Genomic DNA, 20,827 nt, shown 5'->3' on the forward strand with positions numbered 1-20,827 from the left:
TGTTTCAGAAATGTCTCTAATTTAATCATATTGACTGCTCATGTAGTAATCTTATTGTTAATGTGACACATGTTTTGGTTATATTGGCAACTACAATTAGTTAGGTTTCCAGTGTTTAATGATGTGCATTTTCTTGACTGTTTTAATAAGACTTAGGCTAGCTCTAGGCACCTTAAAGTCAGTCACTGTATTTTTATAGTGTGTAAGGGCTGTGATTGGCTGAATTCGCAATCATTCAAATGACCTTCTGGCAGCCTCCTGTTTAAGTGGCGAGTATAGGGTGTGTGACATCCGGACTTCACTGTTGGACAGACTACAAACTGAAACAGAGGGAGCAACACTGCATGTCCTGTCTATTGTTCTATGTCCTGGGAAATCTACAGCAACAAGTTGGTATTCTTGTTTCTTAGGCCTTAAATATGATACTTATTAATGCATGTGTACTTATTTTCAGAACTAGAGGTAAACTCGTTGACTCAGTGACTCTCTACAGGGATTTTGTACAATGTAAATGTATGAAGAATGGTGGATTCACTCCTTGCGCTTCAGCTTTTAAGTCTGCCACTTGTACATCAGCTGCCACATTGTCTCAATGCTTAGTGACTGTAGGGTTAATTACTAGTGGTAAACGCAAGTATTTGTTTGTCCAACATTGACTGTCTTGGATACAGCAGTACAGCTACATTTTACGTCTTGGGTAATCGGCTCATTTTCTTTAACATACTGTGAACGCCCAATGTGTGCTTGTCAGTGATACTATGGCTGTCACCTCCCCCTTCCCAAAAGGACCTTGCTCTGTTTTGCAACTGCCCAAATAACTAAGCAGAAATGTTTCAGAATTGATTCATCAGGTTTTGATATATTGGATAATAGCCCTGTCCTGAATCAGGTGGTTTTCTGTGTATGCATGACATGTTGCAATGTCACAAGATGTGATCTACAGCTTTACAAAATGTAGCTGTGTCCAATCGAGGGGATTGTGATGCAGTGTAAATGTCTGAAGGCCTGTATCTGTGACCTTTTTTTCTGAGAGACTGCTTTCATGAGATAATACAAATGGCGCCTTATCAGAAGAACTGAGTCATGGTTGGGACACTGTGCCCTTGAATCAACCAGGGCAAAGGCAACACCATGGCTCCTCAGTTAGGAAATGTACTGTTACAGAAATGGGAGGGGGGTCATCTGGAATTCTACCAGAGCAAATCAGGTTCTCATTGGCTTCAAGTACACCAATACCTTTAACATGAAACAGCTTTTCACTTCCACACTTGCGCTGTTGAGAACTGTATCTACTGAAGATAGTGTTGGTCTGTTTTGAGACTAAACTGCCCCCCCCCGAAGTATGAACTTGTACACATCCATTCATAGATCTCAGGAATGGGCTGATAAATATCACCCCGCCCCAACCGATTCCTTTTAAATCCATGAGGATTTAGAAAGTGTATACTACTGACCATGCTTGTATGCACACCGATATCCTGTTATTTGGGATATTCAAGTATTCTGTTTTTGCATAAATCTCATTTACAATTACCCGAAAAGGGGATCACGGTTGACAAACCCTGATAAGATGCCTGGGATATGCTGCGCTTAGACGTCAAAGTGAGTAATTTCCAACTTTTGGTAGGCCATTTGTCTATTATAGTTAGATGCATGCAGCTTTTCTGTCATAGCCCAACTTGTTGCCCCAGAAGACCAAATACAGTAGTGCTCACCAGAATGTCTTTACATTGATAGAATGAATGCGTTAATCTCCCCTGAACAAAAATATAAACACTATGTGAAGTGGTGGTTTCATGAGCTGAAATACAAAAATCCCAAACATTTTCCATATGCACAAAAGCTTATTTTAAGAAAATGTTGCACACATTTGTTTATGTCCCTGTTAGTGAGTATTTTCTCCTTTGCCAACATATGCCACACCAGTCAAGTGGATGGAAGCTGATCAAGAAGCTGATTAAACAGCATGATCATTACACAGGTGCCCCTTGTGCTGGGGACAATAAAAGGCCACTCTAAAATGTGTGGTTTTGTCACAACACAATGCTACAGATGTCTCAAGTTTTGAGGGTGTGTGCAAATGGCATACTGACTGCAGGAATGTCCACCAGAGCTGTTGCCAAAGAATTTAATGTTAATTTCTCTACCATAATGTAATTTTAAAGAATTTGTCAGTATGGCGTCATGTGGGCGAGCAGTTTGCTGATGTGAACAGAGTGCCCCATGGTGGCAGTGGGGTTAAGGTATGGGCAGGCATAAAAACAGTGGAGATTGGTCCTGTGCCAAATGTCATCAGTGCTTTTATTGTGAAGTGAAAATGTCTAGGGGCAACAATGGATCAGCTGTGAAGTGGTAGGCCACACAAGCTCACAGAAGTTTCAAACTGCCTCTGGAAGCAACATCCGCACAAGAACTGTTTGGTGGGAGTGTCATGAAATGGCCGAGCAGCCGCACGCACACAAGCCTAAGATCACCATGCGCAATGCCAAGCGTCAGCTGGAGTGGTGTAAAGCTCTCTGCAGCCCAACGGACAAATCTAGGTTTGGTGGGTACCAGGAGAAAGTTATCTGCCCCAATGCATAGTGGCAACTGTACATTTAGGTGGAGGGGGAATAATGGTCTGAGGTTGTTGATGGTTTGGGCTAGGCCCCTTAGTTCCAGTGAAGGGAAATCTTAACTCATACAGCGACATTCTAGATTATTCTGTTTTTCCAACAGTTTCAGGAAGGCCCTTTCCTATTTCAGCATGACATTTCCCCTGTGTGGAAGAACTTGACTGGCCTGCCCTGACCTCAAACCCCTTGGGATAAATTGGAACACCGACTGTGAGCCAGGCCTAATCACCAAACATCTGTGCTCGACTTCACTAATGCTCTTGTGGCTGAATGGAAGCAAGTCCCAGCAGCAATGTTCCAACAGCGAGTGGAAAGCCTTCCCAAAAGAGTGGAGGCTGTTATAGCAGCAAAGGCGGGACCAACTCCATATTAATGCCCATGACTTTGGAATAAGCTGTTCGACGTGTCCACATTTTTTTTTTATACCTTTATTTAACTAGGGCAAGTCAGTTAAGAACAAATTCTTATTTTCAATGACGGCCTAGGAACAGTGGGTTAACTGCCTGTTCAGGGACAGAACGACAGATTTGTGTCTTGTCAGCTCAGTGGTTTGAACTTGCAACCTTCCGGTTACTAGTCCAACGCTCTAACCACTAGGCTACCCTGCTAGGCTACCACATACTTTTGATCATGTAGTGTAAGACTTAAGTTTGTATTGAGTGCATATTTTATGTGTATATAGTCTAAATCGCCTGTCTGCTTGCGTAAGTGTCAACGATAACACATTACACCCACATTTGCATTTTATCAAGAGACTCTGGAATAAATTAATATTTTTCCACTGCTGTTCCTTGAGCCAAATTAACAGCCGTATCATTTTACTGCGAGAAATGCATAATTCTGCAGGAGTTTATACTATAGCACACTATGTGTGAGTGGTTATAGGCCTACAGTCGAGGCGGCAGGGTAGCCTAGTGGTTAGAGCGTTGGACTATTAACCGGAAGGTTGCAAGTTCAAACCCCTGTGCTGACAAGGTACAAATCTGTCATTCTGCCCCTGAACAGGAAGTTCAGGCAGGGCTTTGGTGTGTTGAAGGCCCAGTGCAGTCAAAAACAATATTTTTCTCTGTTTTGGCTTTCCATTGTGACCTCACCGTGAAGTAAATAAGTTAATAGATCAATAAGAAAGAGTTAACCTCTCTGCCAACAACAGCAAATGTTCTGTTTTCCCCTCCTCACTTAAGACCACTTCCAGACAGTCCTAGTAAGATTCTTGCTTGAGAAATTTCTCTTTGCTAAGAATCTTTTTTTGTTTCTTTTTGACCATTTGAATTGAAAACAATCACAGTAAGCTACTTTAATTGTTACCCAGAAATGATTTTGATGTTAAGATAAAAACGTTTGCATTGGACCTTTTCAATCAGTTTTGTCTGTCCCTGCAGTGCTGTCTTTCCTCCTGGAGGGGGAGCCCCTGTCCCTCAGTGTTTGGTCTGTGGGCCTCGGCGTGCTGGTTGTCTGGCTGGCTGGCCTTATCTTGGCCAACACTGACCTGTTCCTGACCAAGTCAGCCCCGTCCACTCTGGAGCACTTGGAGAACATGGAGCTCAAATCAACACCCGCAGCCGGTGAGACCAAAACAAAAGCTTTACTGGTTAACTTTCATCAGCTGATTTAGCTTTCAAAGGAAAAGCACTTCTAGAATAATCTCCCAGCAGTGGAGTGGTCTTTGATTCAGTGCCAGTGTTAATTTAAATATGTAACGTATAGACCTGAAAGCTTCTTACTATTGTGTGCAATATTGTTGGTTGTGTCTCGGCAGATAAGACTGTTAAAGCCAGGAGTCTGTGGGAAAAGACTGGTGCGGTACTCATGGCTGTGAGGCGCCCCGGATGATCTTTATGCAGAGAGGTACAGTATATTTGTAGGGGTATGAGTGTGTATGCATGCTGTATATATGTGGCTGTGTATACTCATGGAATTGTGCACAAATATACTCATTCTCCAGGAGGCCGCTGAGCTGTCCTCTCTGAAGCCCCAGCTGGAGGAGCTTGGGGTCTCTCTGTATGCCGTAGTGAAGGAGGACATCGGCACAGAGATCCAGAACTTCAGACCCTACTTCAATGGGGAGATTTTTGTGGATGAGAAGGTCAGTTATATTTGCTGAACTTTTCTCCAATCAGGTAATGTGAGAAAGACTAATGATAGGAAGTTGTCTTTTACAGCAATGTTTCTATGGTCCCAAGCCGAGGAGGATGGGACTGGGTCTTGGTCTGGCTCGTCTGGGGGTGTGGCAGAACCTCCTTCGAGCCAGGAAGAAGGGTTACCAGGGTAACAAGAAGGGGGAGGGTTTCATCCTCGGTGGTGTTTATGTGATTGGAGCAGGGAAACAGGTAAGTTCCTCATTTCCCCTACTGGTTTCATCATATGAGTTTACATTTGTTTTTAGTGAATCATATATATTTTAAATGTTGTGTGTTATTCTGAAGGGTATTCTGCTGGAGCACCGGGAGAAGGAGTTTGGGGACAAAGCTGACCATCCCTCTGTCCTGCAGGCGGCAAAGAAGATCAAGAAGGGGAAATAGAAAAGATATTGAAAGATGGCCGTGAAGTCAAGGCCTCAGAAGTAGTGTACATGTACTGTATGTCACAAACTAATTTGACATATTATTGTATACTGAACAAAAATATAAATGCAACATTCAACAATTTCAAAGATTTAACTGAGTTACAGTTCATATGAGGAAAACAATCCATTTAAATATATTCATTAGGCAATATCACATGACTGGGAATACAGATATGCATATGTTGGTCACAGATACAGTACCAGTCAAAAGTTTGGACACCTACTTATTCAAGGGTTTTTCTTTATTTTTACTATGTTCTACATTGTAGAATAATAGTGAAGACATCAAAACTAGGAAATAACACATTGAATCATGTAGTAACCAAAAAAGTGTTAAACAAAAATATATTTTAAAATGTTTGATTCTTCAAAGTAGCCACCCTTTGCCTTGATGACAGCTTTGCACACTCTTGGCATTCTCTCAACCAGCTTCATGAGGTAGTCACCTGGAATGCATTTCAATGAACAGGTGTTCCTTCTTAAAAGTTCATTTGTGGAATGTATTTCCTTAATGTGTTTGAGCCAATCAATTGTGTTGTGACAAGGTAGGGTTGGTATACAGACAAAAAAGACTAAATCCATATTATGACAAGAACAGCTCAAATAAGAAAAGAGAAACAACAGCCCACATTACTTTAAAACATGAAGGTCAGTCAATCAAGAACGTTGAAAGTTTCTCCAAGTGCAGTTGCAAAAACCATCAAGCACTATGATGAAACTGGCTCTCATGAGGAATGCCACAGGAAAGGAAGACCCACAGAGTTACCTCTGCCGCAGAGGATAAGTTCATTAGAGTTACCAGCCTCAGAAATTACAGCCCAAATAAATGCTTAAGAGTTCAATTAACAGACACATTTTAACATCAACTGTACAGAGGAGCTGCATGAATCAGGCCTTCATGGTTGAATTGCTGCAAAGAAACCACTACTAAGGACACCAATAAGAAGAAGAGACTTGTTTGGGCTAAGAAACACGAGAAATGAACGTTAGACCGGTGGAAATCTGTCCTTTGGTCTGATGAGTCCAAATTTGAGATTTTTTGTTCCAACCTCTGTCTTTTTGAGTGGATGATCTCCACATGTGTGGTTCCCACTGTGAAGCATGGAGGAGGAGGTGTGATGGTTATTTGCTGGTGACACAGTCTGTGATTTATTTAGAATTCAAGGCACACTTAACCAGCATGGCTACCACAGCATTATGCAACGATTCACCATCCCATCTGGTTTGCGCTCAGTGGGACTATCATTTGTTTTTCAACAGGACAATGACACAACACCTCCAGGCTGTGTAAGAGCTATTTGACCAAGAAGGAAAGTGATGGAGTGCTGTATCAGATGACCTGGCCACCACAACCACCCGATCTCAGCCCAATTTAGATGGTTTGGGATGAGTTGGGCTGCAGAGTGAAGGAAAAGCAGCCAACAAGTACTCAGCATATATGGGAACTCCTTCATGACTGTTGGAAAAGCATTCCAGGTGAAGCTGGTTGAGAGAATGCCAACAGTGTGCAAAGCTGTCATCAAGGCAAAGGGTGGCTACTTTGAAGAATCTAATATATTTTATATTTTGATTGGTTTAACACTTTGTTGGTTACTACATGATTCAATATGTGCTATCTCATAGTTTTGATGTATTCACTATTATTCTACAATGTAGAAAATAGTCAAAGTAAAGAAAAAACGTTGAATGAGTAGGTGTGTCCAAACTTTTGACTGGTACTGTACCTTAAACAAAAATGGGCCTCATGATGGCATCAGGATCTTGTCAGGGTATTTTTCTGTGTTCAAATTGCCATCGATTAAAATGCAATTGTGTTCGTTGTTCATAGTTTATGCCTGCCCATACCATAACCCCACTGCCAAATGATACATGCTCACTAACAGGGACGTAAACAACGTTGTGCACAATATGAGAGAAATAAGCTTTTCGTGGATATGGAACATTTCTGGGATCTTTTATTTCAGCTCATGAAACATGGGACCAACACTTTACATGATGCGTAAAAAAGTTGTTCAGTGTATGTATGGTAGGCAAAGCAAAGACTTCAACAATATACAGAAGCTAAGAAAAATGTCTGATTCGTATACAAAGAAAACATAAAGGAAGTATATAGATCTATTTTGACCTCAGTGTTCAGTAAGGGTGTGTTGCACAAGTCACTTCGCTATGTTAGATATGTCTTCTAACAATGCTGAAGGTGTTGTAGTTCTGTGAGTGTGTTAATGATGGTCTGGGTCTAAACTGTTGAGGGACCAGAGCTGATGCATCACACTCAGTTCCACCACTCCAACCAGCTCATACCAGACAGGCTGATAAAAGTGTGTTTCATTGTACTGTATACCCTCACGGACAATAAACTGAGCCTTTTGTTTCCCCTGGAGTATCATTTTGACAATATAATAACAAAAACATGAACAAGGGGGATACAGATTTTTCCCTTGTCTGTTCGGGGATTCGATTCGACAACCTTTCGGTTACTGGCCCAACGCTCTAAATGAAGAATGCTTTCATGTCAGGACACAGTGGATTTGATCAAATACCTTTATTTGATATCGAAATGGATTATTATGGCTTTTATAAAAATATGTCTCGTAAAATTAGGATATAGTATGCCTATTTGCCATGAGTTGCCTACCTGTATTTCCTACGCAGAGGAACGATGAGCTGGGTCAGCAGCCAATCTGAAAGCAGTTTTGTGTCCCAGTCAAAATGAAGACATCCAATCACATTGATGGAGAGGGCGGGACTTCGATAGCTTTGTGCTTTTCCCAGGTGAGCTAGGTCATTCAACACAACATGGACACAGGTAATGTTCAAACTTAAACATCCGGTAAAACAATAGCCTGAGTTTATCCTAGGATACCTGTATGCTGTCGAGTGAATTACATGTAACGTTAACACCTTCAAGCAGCTTAGTAGTCAGTCATTGCTGGTGAAATGGTGCTGGTGAATATCTGCACAATATCAACGCTTTAGTTTTTATAAATGTATTTATTAGCCGTACCATTCATTTTTGTCGGAGTGCTTTATTTTATTTATTTATTTTAATTAGGCTATATAGAAATGGCAAGACATGCCACGGTAGGCTATTGTACAGCTCCCAGGCTGTTGCTGTTGACGAACTACGCAGATAACGCATCTCTAATAAAACATATGATAGTAAGGAAAGTGTACTTTAAGTCCGGCCTACTTTACATGTCAGTAGTTTGGATGCTTGAGTAACATAATGCTGCCAACAGCGCATTCTATTTACGCAGTTAGTTCAACGTCGCTGTCCAAGGTCCCAACAAGCCGTAGGCGCATGGGGGAAATCCACCTTCATGACGACACCGGGTTTATCACGCATTGGGTTTATCACGCATTGGGTTAAGTTTAGTTGAAGGTATCCATGGCATCGAAAGCATGTGACATCGTGTCTGTAATTGGGTCAGGCAGGTTGATGAAAGTAATCTTAAGAACCCGTTATCAAAAAAGAGCTCAGCCGTTCATCATTGCTCAACCTACAGTTGATATGATATAAGAAATTGAAGCATGTTTGGAAATAATTGAGCAACATGTATCCTTATCAGTTCGCACATAACATTTGGTTGGTCATTCAATTGGATGAGGTATCTGATCCTGCATATCTGACCTACTGCATACACTGGACAGGTCTGTGTTTCTCATGGTGTTAGGCGGGGGGAGTGAGATTCACCATGGCCAGGAATGGACCAGAGTGTGAGTCCAGGGAGGAGGAGGGTCTGCCAACATGTCACAAACCACCCATCTGCACTGGTAAGTTACCATGCTACTCAATCGTGCCAATATATTCTGCTAGTTAATGTTCTGGCTTCAGGTGCATGCATTTATGACCATTTCAAGCCATTGAATTGTACTATTATCTGGTTTCATCAACCCTGAGCCTCCATCTCCTTCTGTTCTAGGCTCCTTCATCCAGCGCTGAGCCCCTGGAGGAGTGTGTACTGGGTAGGCGTGTGTGAAAGAGGACCCAGCTCCTGGCCATGGCTCACTCGTCAGACCCCTCCCGCAGGGACGCAGCCCCCGGGACTCAGAGGTCAGGCACGGCTACGCACCACCTCCTCCGGAAGCAGCAGCAGCGCCGGGGAATCCCATCTTCCTCCCCCATGGGCCGGGTCATCCTCATCAACTCTCCTGTGGACGGTGAGGCTGCCGCTCTGATACACCACACCAGAGATTGGCTCAGATCAGATCATCGTGCCCTCTAAGGCATGACCAGTGTCTGGCATATAGGCTTCCCCTCATCACAATCCATATACTGCTACACAGACAAGTTAAGCACCATTTGTTTTCTTAATTCATGTGTTCAGCTCTTTGGAGACAGAATAAATTGTGGCATAAAATTAACTTCGTAAGACATACAGGCAAAAGGTGCCTTTTTGTGATCCCTTATATTATGAAAGTGTCACTCATATAACTTACAACAGAATTTCCTCTTGGAGTTCACCTGGTAGTATCTGTATTGATCTATCACGTGTTTGTCAGGTGGAGATGACAGTGAGGACATCCATACGGTCACAGTGGATAAGAGTGAGGACGGCAGGCTGGGCTTCAGCGTGCGTGGAGGCTCAGAGCACGGCCTCAGCATCTTTGTCAGCAAGGTAGAGGACAACAGCTCCGCAGGTAAGCAATACATCCAGACAACTATATATCTGTTACACATTTAGTCTACACATGACAGGTGTGACATAACATGAGTGACACAGTTCTACCTTGACTGTTTTTAAATTGAGAGACCGACTGTGTGTATATGTCTGTGTCCATGCATGTACTGTACAGTGACTTCTTCCACATTTTGTTACGTTACAACTTTATTCTAAAATGTATTAAATAATTTTTTCCCCTCATCAATCTACACACAATACCCCATAACGACAAAGCGAAAACAGGTTTTGAGAAATGTTTCAAATAAATAAATGCAAATATTTAAGTATTCAGACCCTTTGAAATGAGACTCGAAATTGAGCTCAGGTGCATCCTGTTTCCATTGATCATCCTTGAGATTTTTCTACAACTTGATTGGAGTCCACCTCTGGTAAATTCAATTGATTGAACATGATTTGGAAAGGCACACTCCTGTCTATATAAAAAGGTTCCACCGTTGACAGTCAGAGCAAAAAAACAAGCCATGAGGTCGAAGGAATTGTCTGTAGAGCTTCGAGACAGGATTGTGTAGAGGCACAGATCTGGGGAAGGGTACCAAAACAGTTCTGCAGCATTGAAGATCCCCAAGAACAAAGTGGCCTCCATCATTCTTAAATGGAAGATGTTTGGAACCACCAAGACTCTTCCTAGAGCTGCCCACCCTGTCAAACTGAGCAATCGGGGGAGAAGGGCCTTGGTCAGGGAGGTGACTACAAACCTGATGGTTACTCTGACAGTGCTCCAGAGTTCCTTTGCGTTGATGGAAGAACCTTCCAGAAGGACAACCATCTCTGCAGCACTCCACCAATCACGCCTTTATGGTAGAGTGGCCAGAAGGAAGCCACTCCTCAGTGAAGGGCACATGACAGCATGCTTGGAGTTTGCCAAAAGGCACAAAGGACTCTCAGACCATGAGATACAAGATTATCTGGTCTGATGAAACTCTTTGGCCTGAATGCCAAGCTTCACGTCTGGAGGAAACCTGGCACCATCCTTACGGTGAAGCATGGTGGTGGAAGCATCATGCGCATGCTCGCAGGTCTTACTCACATCGGCTGTGGAGAGCGTGATTACACAGTCTTCCAGTACAGCTGGTGGTCTCATGCATGTTTCAGTGTTATTTGCCTCAAAGCTAGCATAGAAGTAGTTTAGCTTGTCCAGTAGGCTCGTGTCACTGGGCAGCTCTCTCGGCTGTGCTTCCTTTTCTAGTCTGTAATGGTTTGCAGGCCCTGCCACATCCGACGAGCATCAGAGCCGGTGTAGTATGACTCGATCTTAGTCCTGTATTGAAGCATTGCCTGTTTGATGGCTCGGAGGGCATAGCGGGATTTCTTATAAGCTTCCGGGTTAGAGTCCCGCTCCTTGAAAGCAGCAGCTATAGCCTTTAGTTCAGTGCGGATGCTGCCTGTAATCCATGGTTTCTGGTTGGGGTATGTACAGTTGAAGTCGGAAGTTTGCATACACTTAGGTTGGAGTCATTAAAACTCGTTTTTCAACCACTCCACACATTCCTTGTTAACAAATGATAGTTTTGGCAAAGTCGGTTAGGACATCTACTTTGTGCATGACGCAAGTCATTTTTCCAACAATTGTTTAGACATATTATTTCACTTATAATTCACTGTATCACAATTCCAGTGGGTCAGAAGTTTACATACACTAAGTTGACTGTGCCTTTAAACAGCTCGGAAAATTCCAGAAAATCATGTCATGGCTTTAGAAGCTTCTGATAGGCTAATTGACATTATTTGAGTCAATTTGAGGTGTACCTGTGGATGTATTTCAAGGCCTACCTTCAAACTCCATGCCTCTTTGCTTGACATCTTGATTTTCTCATAATAAATCAGCCAAGACCTCAGAAAAATAATTGTAGACCTCCACAAGTCTGGTTCATCATTGGGAGCAATTTCCAAACGCTTGAAGGTACCACGTTCATCTTTACAAACAATAGTACGCAAGTATAAGCACCATGGGACCAAGCAGCCGTCATACCGCTCAGGAAGGAGACGTGTTCCGTCTCCTAGAGATGAACATACTTTGGTGAGAAAAGTGCAAATCAATTCCAGAACAACAGCAAAGGACATTGTGAAGATGCTGGAGGAAACAGGTATAAAAGTATCTATAGTCACAGTAAAACGAGTCCTATATCGACATAACCTGAAAGGCCGCTCAGCAAGGAAGAAGCCACTGCTCCAAAATCGCCATAAAAAAGCCAGACTACGGTTTGCAACTGCACATGAAGACAATGATCGTACTTTTTGGAGAAATGTCCTCTGGTCTGAAGACACAATAATATAACTGTTTGGCCATAATGACCATCATTATGTTTGGAGGAAAAAAGGGGAGTCTTGCAAGCCGAAGAACACCATCCCAACAGTGAAGCACAGGGGTGGCAGCATCATGTTGTGGGGGTGCTTTGCTGCAGGAGGGACTGGTGCACTTCACAAAATAAATGGCATCATGAGGAAGGGAAATTATGTGGATATATTGAAGCAACATCTCAAGACATCAGTCAGGAACTTAAAGTTTGGTCGCAAATGGGTCTTCCAAATGGACAATGACCCCCAAGCATATTTCCAAAGTTGTGGCAAAATGGCTTAAGGACAACAAAGTCAAGGTATTGGAGTGGCCATCACAAAGCCCTGACCTCAATCCTATAGAAAATTTGTGGGCAGAACTGAAAAAGTGTCCAAACAAGGAGGCCTACAAACCTGACTCTGTTACACCAGCTCTGTCAGGAGGCATGGGCCAAAATTCACCCAACTTATTGTGGGAAGCTTGTGGAAGGCTACCCGAAACGTTTGACCTAAGTGAAACAATTTAAAGGCAATGCTACCAAATACTAATTGAGCGTTTGTAAACTACTGTCCCCCTGGGAATGTGATGCAATCAATAAAAGCTGAAATAAATCATTCGCTCTACTATTAATTCGAACATCTCACACTTAAAATAAAGTGGTGATCCTAACTGACCAAGACCGAGTTTCAATGTATTTGGCTAAGGTGTATGTAAACTTCCGACTTCAATTGTACGTAGTCACTGTGGGGACGACGTCATCGATGCACTTATTGATGAAGTTAATGACGGATGTGGTGTACTCCTCAATGCCATTGGAGGAATCCCAGAACATATGCCAGTCTTTACTAGCAAAACAGTCCTGTAGCTTAGCATCTGCTTCATCAAACCACTTTTTTATTGATCCAGTCACTGGTGCTTCCTGCTTTAATTTCTGCTTATAAGCAGGAATCAGGAGGATATAATTGTGGTCAGATTTGCCAAATGGAGGGCAAGTGAGTGTTGTATGCATCTCTGTGTGTGGAGTATAGGTGGTCCAGAGTTCTTTTCCCTCTAGTTGCACATTTTAACATGTTGATAGAAATTTGTTCAAACTGATTTAAGTTTCCCTGCATTAAAATCCCCGGCTATTAGGAGCGCCGCCTCTGGGTGAGCGTTTTCTTGTTTGCTTATGGCGGAATACAGCTCATTCAATGCTTAGTGCCAGCCTCTGACTGTGGTGGTATGTAGACAGCTACAAAGAATATAGATGAAACTCTCTCGGTAGGTAGTGTGGTCTGCAGCTTATCATGTGAAACAAAAAATGGCTCGAGGCTTCCTTAAATATCATGCACCAGCTGTTGTTTACAAATATACATAGTCCGCCGCCCCTTGTTTTACCAGACGCTGCTGTTCTATCCTGCCGGTACATCGTATAACCAGCCAGCTGTATGTTGATATTGCCGTCGCTCAGCCACAACTCCGTGAAGCATAAGATGTTAACGTTTTTAATGTCCCGTTGGTAGTTTAATCTTCCCAATAACTCGTCCATGTTATTGTTCAAAGATTGCATGTTTGCGAGCAGAATTGAGGGGAGTGGGGGTTTATTCGATCACCTCCGACTCCTCAGAAGGCCTCCTCTTCACGCAGATCATCACTAGGGTCGGAGCCTGTTCCAGAGGGAGCTGTATATCCTCCGCCTCGGGCTCGTCGGAGTCGTGAAAGAAGAAAAATGATTCTGCTAGTCCGTGGTGAGTCATCGCAGTCCTGATGTCTAGAAGTTATTTTCGGTCATAAGAGATGGTAGCGGCACAAAATAAGTACAAAAAACAAGTTAAACGCACATAAACGAACAAATACACAGTTGGGGTTGGGGGCACGTAAAACGTCTGCCTTCTGCTCCGGCGCCAAATTTATCTCTGAATGTCCTTGAGTGGCCCAGCCAGAGTCCGGACTTGAACCCGATCGAGCATAGCTGTGCAGCGACGCTCCCCATCCAACCTGACAGAGCTTGAGAGGATCTGCAGAAAAGAAATGGGAGAAACTTCCCAAATACAGGTGTGCCAAGCTTGTAGCGTCATACCCAAGAAGACTTGAGGCTGTAATCGCTGCCATAGGGGCTTTAACAAAGTACTGAGTAAAGGGTCTGAATACTTATGGAGAATTTTTTTAAATATTTTTTTTAGAAGAATAAGGCTGCAACGTAACAAAATGTGGAAAAAGTCATGGGGTCTGAATACTTTACAAATGCACTGCATATGTCTACAGAGCAGGCAGGCCTGTGTGTGGGGGACAAGCTGGTGGAGGTGAATGGGGTGAGCTTGGAGAGCATCACTATGAGCAGTGCAGTTAAAGTCCTGACAGGGAACAACAGACTGAGGATGGTGGTGAGGCGTGTGGGCAAAGTACCCGGTATCCGCTACTCCAAAGAGAAGACAACCTGGTAAGCACAGACCTCCAATTATAAATTACACATTTTGTCTGTCAATTCAGAGCCACAGTTTGGAATTGTGAGTTCCTTTCACCCCTTGAATTGTCTTACTGATTCGATTGTGTCTAGTTAGAATCCTGTCAATAAAGCTTTATCTAATTAGCAACTTAAATTCCATAGTTCTGTCTTTAAGTACTTAAATAGGTCTGATCATGTCTTTACATGTATTTGATACATGTATATATCAATGGTTCGATTACTCCTAGCCTAAATGTTAGTGAGTATAACTATTGCAGTGTATATCTTTATGCACCAGTATACACTGAGTGTTGAGTGTAAAAAAAACACAGCAGCGTTGCAGTTCTTGACAGACTCAAACCCGTGTGCCTGGCACCTACTACCATACCCCGTCTAAAGGCACTTCAATATTTTGTCTTGCCCATTCACCCTCTGAATGGCACATACACAATCCATTTCTCAGTTGTCTCAAGGCTTAAAAATCCTTCTTTAACCGGTCACCTCCCCTTCATCTACACTGATTTGAAGTGCATTTAACAAGTGACATCAATAAGGGATCATAGATTTCACCTGGTCAGTCTGTCATGGAAAGAGCATAATGTTCATAATGTTTTGTACACTCAGTATATATCAATGGTTTGATTACTCATAATAAGGCAGTGTGTATCCATATGTGCCAGTATATGTCACGAAAACATTTGACCCCATAACATATCTCCATTGCAGGGTGGATCTGATCCACGGTAGGATGGTGGTGGAGGAGAGTGGGCGTACACCCTCCGCCTCAGTGGCCAGCTCAGATGGGGCCCTGCGGAGGATCATCCACATCTACACCACCTCAGATGACTACTGCCTGGGCTTCAACATCCGAGGGGGCAAGGAGTTCGGCCTGGGCATCTACGTCTCCAAGTAGGCTCATACTGCAACATCTCCGGCTTGAGAAACAAAGAAATCGTTAGAAATAAAGTTGAACCCGCTTTTTGAATTCATCATTTAAATCCTTGCTTAGTTTGCAGTGTCTGTATTTCCTGTGCTGTGCCGGACTCTTATGCCCTGCTCTGTTTAGTGATATTATGATGTGTGCGGTGTCAGATTGGATCCTGGCGGTCTGGGTGAACGGAACGGCATCAATATGGGCGACCAGATCCTTGCGGCCAACGGTGTAAGCTTTGAGGACATCAGCCACAGCAGTGCCGTGGAGGTGCTGAAGAGCCACACACACATCATGCTGACCATCAAGGTGAGTGAGGTTGACCTTTGACCTTGAACTTCGAAGACTTTGAAAACAGACAATTAGAGCCTGAGATTCAATATAGATCCAAATGAGACGGTTGTGGATCTCTTTTCCACCGCTGCGTTCATATTTACACGTGGAGATCCATGCTTCTTGGTGTATTGATGACCTGGTAATGAAGGTGTATCACCTTCCAGAATGAACCATGACTACTCTCCATTGAGAAAGTGTGTAGCCCAATTGTAATGGTCAGTGAAAATGGCCCACACAGTCACTCACTCACGGTCTCTCTCTCTCTCTCTCACACACACACACACACACACACCGTTACTACAGTACACACACCAAGAGAGCAGGTTGCGTGGCAGGGTAGACAGCTGGCGTACAGTCGTAATATTGCTCGTTCACTTTACCTGTGGCGGGTTGGGTTTCACCCTGTGAAAAATAGCCAGGCCGCATGCATTATTCACCAGGCAGCTCAGCCAGGATCAGGTGATGATCAAAAGCACACAGGCGCGTTTTGTACCTTAATGTTCTCCAATTCTTTACCTCGCCTTGGCCCCTCTTTAAAAGGGAAACACTATTACCAGTACGAAGCATGTCAAAGGTGGAATATGTGTTGGGAAGAAAGCGATTTCCATTGCTTGTTGTCGACGTGTGGACCTTTTTGCTGCTCTTTCTCTACGTTATATATGACTCTGTCTTTGTGGTTCTAGAGTTACTCTTGATCCTGTGAACGGGTCAAGAACTCTACTGTAACCTATTTGCATATCTCTGGCCGCATCTTTGCAGGAAGCGGGACGATACCCTGCCTACAAGGAGATGGTGGCAGAATACAGATGGCTTAACAAGTGTATGTAACCATCTTACCTCATGTAGCCTATATTATGTTTCAGGTGTGTTTTTGAATTATTTAAGAAAGCAATGTGCCACTGGTGACTTTTGCTAACTTTTATTTTTGAATATATATTTTCTGCACAAACAATCACTATCTGTACTGATGTGTGAGTCTCCTCCCTCTCAGTGGCCAGTGGCAATGGGACCCGGCAGCCTTCCTCCCAGGGCTCGGACTCAAACTCCTCTGCCTCATCCTTGTCCTCTGGGACTCCCATCTCCTCTCTGAGCGGACTGTCTCAGGTCATGTTCCCCCCCAGCCTGCCCTTCGGCATGGACATGGTGGACGTCTGTATCTCTACTGAGGACCAGACGTCTGGGTCTGGCCAGTGCACTGACACCGCCATCCAGACCGACCCCTCGCCTCACAGGATGGGTGCGGACACTAGCCACAGCCTGGGGGCCACCACCCTCCTGCAGGACTCGGCCATCCGGGGGGAGGGAGGCAGGGGGAGAGGAGAGTCCCCCAAAACGGCCGTCCTAATGGCCCTCAGTAGACCGAGTCAGCCCATCCATCGCTCCCAGAGCCAGGTCACTGTAGCAGGTGAGGCCAGAGTGGTAGAGTGGTGGACTGGTTTAGATAGAAAGGGAGTTTACTGCAACGATTGGACAACTCAGAAGAACCTGTTTTTGTAAAATGACTGAGTGTAGTCTGGTTTGGTTGAGGCCCTGTCTCCTTCCTGTCCTGCCATAGAGGTGAAGCAGACGAAGCAGAGGAAACAGCAGAAAGGAGGGAAGAATCCTGAGAGGAGCACCCTACAGCGCTCCAAGACCTTTGTCAACCTGCTGTTCAGGGGTCGCAGGAGAGACACCTCCAAGGGGCGCTCCAAGTCCCCCCCCAAATCTGGGGCAGGCGGAGGTTAGTAGTACCTTCAATGTTCCTGTAGACTATAAGAGAATAACGTTAGTCAATGGTGCAACTAGCTGTTATTTCAACCAGAGTTTTACTCTGTCATTGCAAGTCAATGTGTCTGAGTATAAGTATGGCTAAAACCAGGGTTAGTTTGTTATAGAGTTGAGTTGGTATTCTACAATCAGCTGGGTGTTGGTTATGTCCCTAGATGGGGAGCGCAGGCGCAGACCCAGCGGGCCGGACCCAGAGATGCTGGGGGTGGTGGAGGGCATGGCCCGCAGGCTGCTGAGTGAGGACGAGGTGGCCTCCGTCATGAAGACCTGCCGACGGGTATGGGGCCTGGGCAGGAGAGGCACCGAAAATATGAACTGTTATCATCCTTATTCCATGGATTTTTGCATGATGTGTGTTATAGTCACTATTTTCTTGCAGTACATAACAGAGCGTGTGGTGGAGAACCTGGTGCGCCACCTGCTGGCCGTGCTGGACCGGCCTGAGAAGCTGCTGCTGCTGAGAGAGATTAGGTACACAGAGAGGCAACAATAATAGTAACAACATTCACTTTAAGGATTTAGATAGGAAGGAGAGCGACCAGTTGACGGATTTAGCATTTCGGCTTAACTCACAAATCCAATTATTTGATGACTGGGCAATGAAAACAATCCTGTTCTTTTTATAAGCTAATAACTCTGTCTCCCGCTTTAGAATGCTGCTGCCTCCAGCTGACCTAGGGCTTTTCAACAACATGGTGGTCCCATTCGAAGTGGAGGCCTATGATATCTTGAAGTACCGTTCTGGTGAGAAAAGACATGCATATTCATAGAGTAATGTACACACTACCCATACATTTAAAAGGAAAGCGTTTCCATTCTTTAAATTACCCCTTTATCATGTAGTCAGATCCCCACTTCTGCGCTCCCCCCAGTCTGGACGAGCCCCCAGGCGACACCTCATCACCCCCATTCCAGGTCAGTACGGTCCCATCTACAGTATAGCAGTGTTTCTTTAATTCATTCTTGGGGGAGGAAGTGCGGGCTTTTGTAATTGTGGTTCAGGTTGAAGACCATGATTATTGGAAACCAGTTTTAAAGTCGTGTTGGAACACAAGTCTGCTCTCCAGGATCTTGGTTGTTACTGACTCCTGAATCCCCATGTAGACTTCCAGGGTGGCTTTGAGCTCCACAGTGCCCAGGAGGTGGAGAGGGAGAGCCAGCTGCTGGAGGAGCTAGAGCGGCTGCGTCTGTCTGCATCCCAGAGTCCCCGGCAGCAGCACACCCATACCTCCAGAGTATTCCCCCCCCTGCTGGACGTCCCAGTGGATGGCTACGCCTCCTCAGACTCCCTCCGTCCTCTCTCCGTCAGCCCCCTGCTCCCCAACTGGCTGCTGGCCCACAGCAATACCACCGACCCCCGCTCCCCGCTACGAGGACACAGTGGTACGGTCCGCTCCGTCCACTTTGATGTGTCAATGGACCAGGGAGATACCATCTCAGAGCGGGGGAGGTCTCCCTTCAGGAATGGGACTTCCAAGGGTAAAAAGGAGAAAGAAACTGTGTTCACTCTGCAGAGCGCTCCTCGACGCAGCAGGCCCCTGTTGTCCCAGGTGTTTGGCTCTGGCCTGGACGCTGACTTCACAGCAGAGGGGTTGGGAAGTGAGCGGATGAACGGTCATCCCAGCTCCTCTGAGAATGGCCTCAATGGCAGCGCTCCGGTCATAGAGTACGAGTTCAAAACCGTCAGCATCTCCAAGACTAAGCAGTCACTGGGTGAGTTTGTGTAAAATTCTTATGTCACTTTGTCACAGTTTGCCATCCTCATGGTTTACCAAACAGTTGCACCTCCAGTACTTCTATAATAATTCATTCATAAATGCATATTACAGAGAAAGGGGTCAGCAAAGTAGCTCTTACAACAGAGCCAATACAAATGTGATGTTTCACTCATACAATTCAACACATTTTTGATTGATTACGTGTGTAATAATGCCTTTGTTTTACTGGTCCAGGGATCAGTATCTCTGGTGGGATGGAGTCTAAGGTGCAGCCGGTGGTGAAGATAGAGAAGATCTTCCCAGGAGGAGCCGCCTCCACGTGTGAAGTCCTGAAGGTACACCTGTTCTATCCTGTGTTGTGACCTGTTCTAAGCTCTAAGGCTACAACCAGTCTCATTGCAACATGACCCATAAACCACCATTCAGATAAGCATTTCACCTTATGAACATCACACCACACATTCCATTCAAATCTTTTCCAACTTATTTGAATTGACCTGATTAATGGAAATATGAATGTAGCTAGTGATGAGATAGAGGCCCAAGGTCATCTCAAGAGATCCTTGTTATAATAAGCCTTATGGAGGAGCTCTTTTATTTGAGGGCAGAGTAGAGGGAGGGGGGGGGGGTTTAGATTATTTGCGTAACGCATGTTTTGAACCGATGCATTTAGACTCTGGCACCACATTATAGAAAGAGAACAGAGAGCAATGCAATCAGAATGATGTTTTTGAGCTCAAATAACAACGTAACGTGATGTTGAATTGAAAGACGGCAATGTGTGTGCGTGTTTGTGCACAAACTAGAGCAACAGAGCATGCACAAGACAAATGTATTCTCTAACCTTCCTTCCTCTGGTTGCATCCCCAGGCTGGATTTGAGCTGGTGTCAGTGGATGGAGTGTCCCTGCAGGGCGTGACTCACCCCACGCTGTGGAGATCATCCGCAGGGCTTTCAGCAACAAGGCCAAAGACCCCATGGTGTTTATAGTCAAAGTCCCCAAAAGCCCTTGACCCAAGACTGGGTCTTTGACCTGGAGGCCCAAGACCTAAAGAGACTAGAAACAACACAAACAGAACTACTGTGTGTTGGAAGAAGGGGAGAAGAGTGAGGAGTGAAAAGTGACGATCTGAAGGAATTCTGTGGGTTAATAGGAAACTCCTGTTTCCTCTATGATGAACAAGAAGGATCTGGTCAATCAAATGAAGGGACTAAGAGACCTGCTGCCATGGGAACCAGCAGCTAGTGATGTGTGTGCTGGCCTAAAGCACCAGTTCACACAATCTTTCACTTTTCATTATTTGTTATAATGTATTAATTATCACAGACTTTCAAATGATGTAAAATAAATATACACATATTTCTTAGGACAATACTTTACTTAAGTCATTTAAACACACTGGCTAATTTATGCAAACTGTAATCCGAGTGCCTTCCAGGACCCCTGTGAACTGAACGAATGGTGTCTGTCCGAGCCATAGAGATAGATCGACAAAGATGAGTCCTCTA

At 44.4% G+C, this 20,827-nt stretch overlaps 1 protein-coding gene and 1 pseudogene across 1 annotated transcript; both read left to right on the forward strand.

Moving 5' to 3' along the window:
- The first annotated feature begins 276 nt into the window (after nt 1–276).
- On the forward strand, nt 277–7,554 carry LOC115106506 (peroxiredoxin-like 2A; annotated as a pseudogene).
- An 84-nt stretch (nt 7,555–7,638) lies between these two features.
- Nucleotides 7,639–20,691, forward strand: LOC115106508 (PDZ domain-containing protein 7). Its single transcript, XM_029629306.2, is given in 17 exon segments — nt 7,639–8,955; nt 9,105–9,342; nt 9,685–9,822; nt 14,386–14,560; nt 15,293–15,475; nt 15,659–15,806; nt 16,593–16,653; nt 16,825–17,238; nt 17,389–17,553; nt 17,756–17,877; nt 17,980–18,071; nt 18,253–18,344; nt 18,444–18,515; nt 18,705–19,313; nt 19,553–19,653; nt 20,189–20,240; nt 20,243–20,691. Coding segments are annotated over 16 exon segments (2,673 nt in total). The 5' UTR covers nt 7,639–8,955; nt 9,105–9,182; the 3' UTR covers nt 20,332–20,691.
- Nucleotides 20,692–20,827: the final 136 nt, after the last annotated feature.

This window comes from Oncorhynchus nerka, linkage group LG23 (assembly GCF_034236695.1).
Source record: "Oncorhynchus nerka isolate Pitt River linkage group LG23, Oner_Uvic_2.0, whole genome shotgun sequence".
In the NCBI taxonomy this organism is placed as follows: Eukaryota; Metazoa; Chordata; class Actinopteri; order Salmoniformes; family Salmonidae; genus Oncorhynchus; species Oncorhynchus nerka.